At 38.7% G+C, this 2,330-nt stretch overlaps 1 protein-coding gene across 1 annotated transcript; it reads right to left on the bottom strand.

The window, feature by feature from the left end:
* Nucleotides 1-574: 574 nt before the first annotated feature.
* LOC149138773 (cyclin-dependent kinase F-4-like) lies at nucleotides 575-2,005 on the bottom strand. The gene has a single exon (XM_089450488.1). It carries the CDS (start codon nucleotides 2,003-2,005, stop codon nucleotides 575-577), a length of 1,431 nt encoding a protein of 476 aa, XP_089306614.1.
* Nucleotides 2,006-2,330: the final 325 nt, after the last annotated feature.

Raw genomic sequence — 2,330 nt, 5'->3', positions numbered from 1 at the left:
GAATTGAAGTCTCAAATAATAAAAGAAATAGCAAAACCAATCCTTGGTATGACAAAGATTGTAAAAATGTGAGGAGAGCAATTAAGGAAGCTGTTGATGATTCTCTTAAAATGGACAAGATAAGAATATAAAAAGCCCTAATTAAAAGGAAAAAGAGGCAGTACATTCGTCAAAGACAGGAGAATCTCTTACACCTCTCTAAGGTAGCTCCTAAGAAATTTTGGAGGCAGGTAGCTCCAAATCCCAAAACTTTTCCTATTTCAAGGACGAGCTTTGCCAGCAGTCGACGACCAGCTAGAACACTATGTTATATTTTTTCAGAAAGCTTATAATAGAAAAATATCTGGGAAATAAAGTTGTTAAATCTGAAAAACTACTTACATCTAATGGACAAGAACTTGCAACTCAAATATGAAAATCAAAATAATATGCAAAATATCACTGACAATATCCTAACAATTTGTGAAAACCTTATATTATAAACCCTAGCCGCAAAGCTGAAGAAATCATCTTCCAAACGTTGATCCTGCTATTTTATTTTTATTTTTATATCAAGGACGTCACTGAGTACTCTCTAATCACCAAATCCCTTTCGATTATTTCTCCTATCATCTGGCACTCGTGGGTGTACGATTGGATTTAATAGCTTCGGCCCCATTCCTGGAAAAGTGTGGAATAATGGAAGATTTTCAAATGGAAGAGATACAGGAATTTGACATGACCTCAGATAACCATTACTTTTCCGAACTGAATATTCAGAAACAAACATAAAATCGCCCATTGTCACCGTTGATGTAGTGGGTCTGTTGTTCCCATCTTCTTGCTTGTCATAACCAAATGTCATTGGTTGCTTTTCTCCTGCTCCAACCATTCGTTTAATCTGCGACGTGCCCTTTCCTGGAGATGGTTTGTCGAGATGACATTGCCGCACAGAAGTATCTTGTTCACGAACAGAAAAACAATTATAATTTACAGAATCAATGCTTCTTCTTAAATCCGAGAAACCACCTACAATATTATTGCCAGACTTTTGCATTGCACTGTATTGACAGGATCCATTAGAATGATATGTGATGGAAGCGGGATACCGAGACAACCAGAGATTTTTGGGCAGTGGAGGTGGGGGAATTGATCTATTAATGTTGTAACTGGGACAGAAGGAAGGATGCAGCAATGCTTCTATAGCTTTGGGTCTCTTCTTGGGATCCCAACACAACAAATGCTTGATTAGGTCAACGGCCTCCCCACTTACCCTTCCCAAGATATTGGAAAAACGTTTAGTAGAATCTACGCCCATAAACTTTTTTGGGAATCTGTAATTGGAGGAAGCAAGTTCTAATCCTTGAGGCCAAGTGTGGCTATTAGGAGATCCAATCACAGAGCAGATCTTATAAAGCTGAGTGACCGCGTTACAACCATTGAAGAAGGGGTAGTTAGTGAAAAGTTGCACCATGATTGCACCCACCGTCCAAATATCAATTGCGCAGTCATAATCTGTGGATCCAAGCAGGAGTTCCGGCGCTCGATATGGACGCGTCACAACATAAGAATCAAGTGGCCTCCCGGCTTCCTCTGGTATGTTTATAGCCAACCCAAAATCTGCAATTTTAATAACATCTCCACTCATTAACAAATTCTCTGGCTTCAGATCCCGGTGACAGTACCCTTCTTTGTGCATGCGTGTAAGCGCTTTGAAAAGCTGGAAGGAAATATTGCGCACTTCATCCTCTGAGAATGGTCTGCCTCTGTTTTTGATAATGTGTGATAGGTCGCTTTCCATCCACTCAAGTACCAAACACAATGTATTGTTCTCTCGGATGTATTTGTACATGGTAATTATGTTTGGATGCACCAACTCCTGCAAGCATTTAACCTCTGTCATATCCACATGGTTCTGTTTTATTATCTTGATGGCCACATCTTTTTTCGTCTCTGGATCAAATGCCTTCCAGACTGTTCCATAAGCTCCCTTCCCAATCTCTTTCGTAAAGGCGAAACGTTGCATGGTTTTAAACTATGATGGCCAAGTAGTTCTGTTTACTTTCCAGAATCTCAGAACTATATGTTACAGAGTCTAATACCCGAGCAAATTCGCTTTTCCTCGTTCCTTCCAAAAGTGTATATTTATATCCAGGAGGATGGAATAAATGTAATGCATTTCTTCTCACCCCTTATTATTATTATTATATATTATATATAGAGGTGAACTCGAAGGTTTTCATATTTAATATTGGTCGGTCACTTTTATTTAGTGTACGCTATCAAATTTGTGGCCCACTTTTATTTAGTGCACGCTATTAAATTTGTGCATAATTAATGTTGAATAACAT

The sequence above is a fragment of the Pinus tabuliformis genome, chromosome X (assembly GCF_031772625.1).
Source record: "Pinus tabuliformis cultivar Carrire ecotype Pingquan chromosome X, CPIR1, whole genome shotgun sequence".
Taxonomy (NCBI): domain Eukaryota; kingdom Viridiplantae; phylum Streptophyta; class Pinopsida; order Pinales; family Pinaceae; genus Pinus; species Pinus tabuliformis.
This window is presented reverse-complemented; position numbering and strand designations above follow the sequence as displayed.

Excerpts from the sequence above, each read along its gene's own strand:
- LOC149138773 (XM_089450488.1), bottom strand. The coding sequence starts at position 2,005 with ATGCAACGTTTCGCCTTTACGAAAGAGATTGGGAAGGGAGCTTATGGA.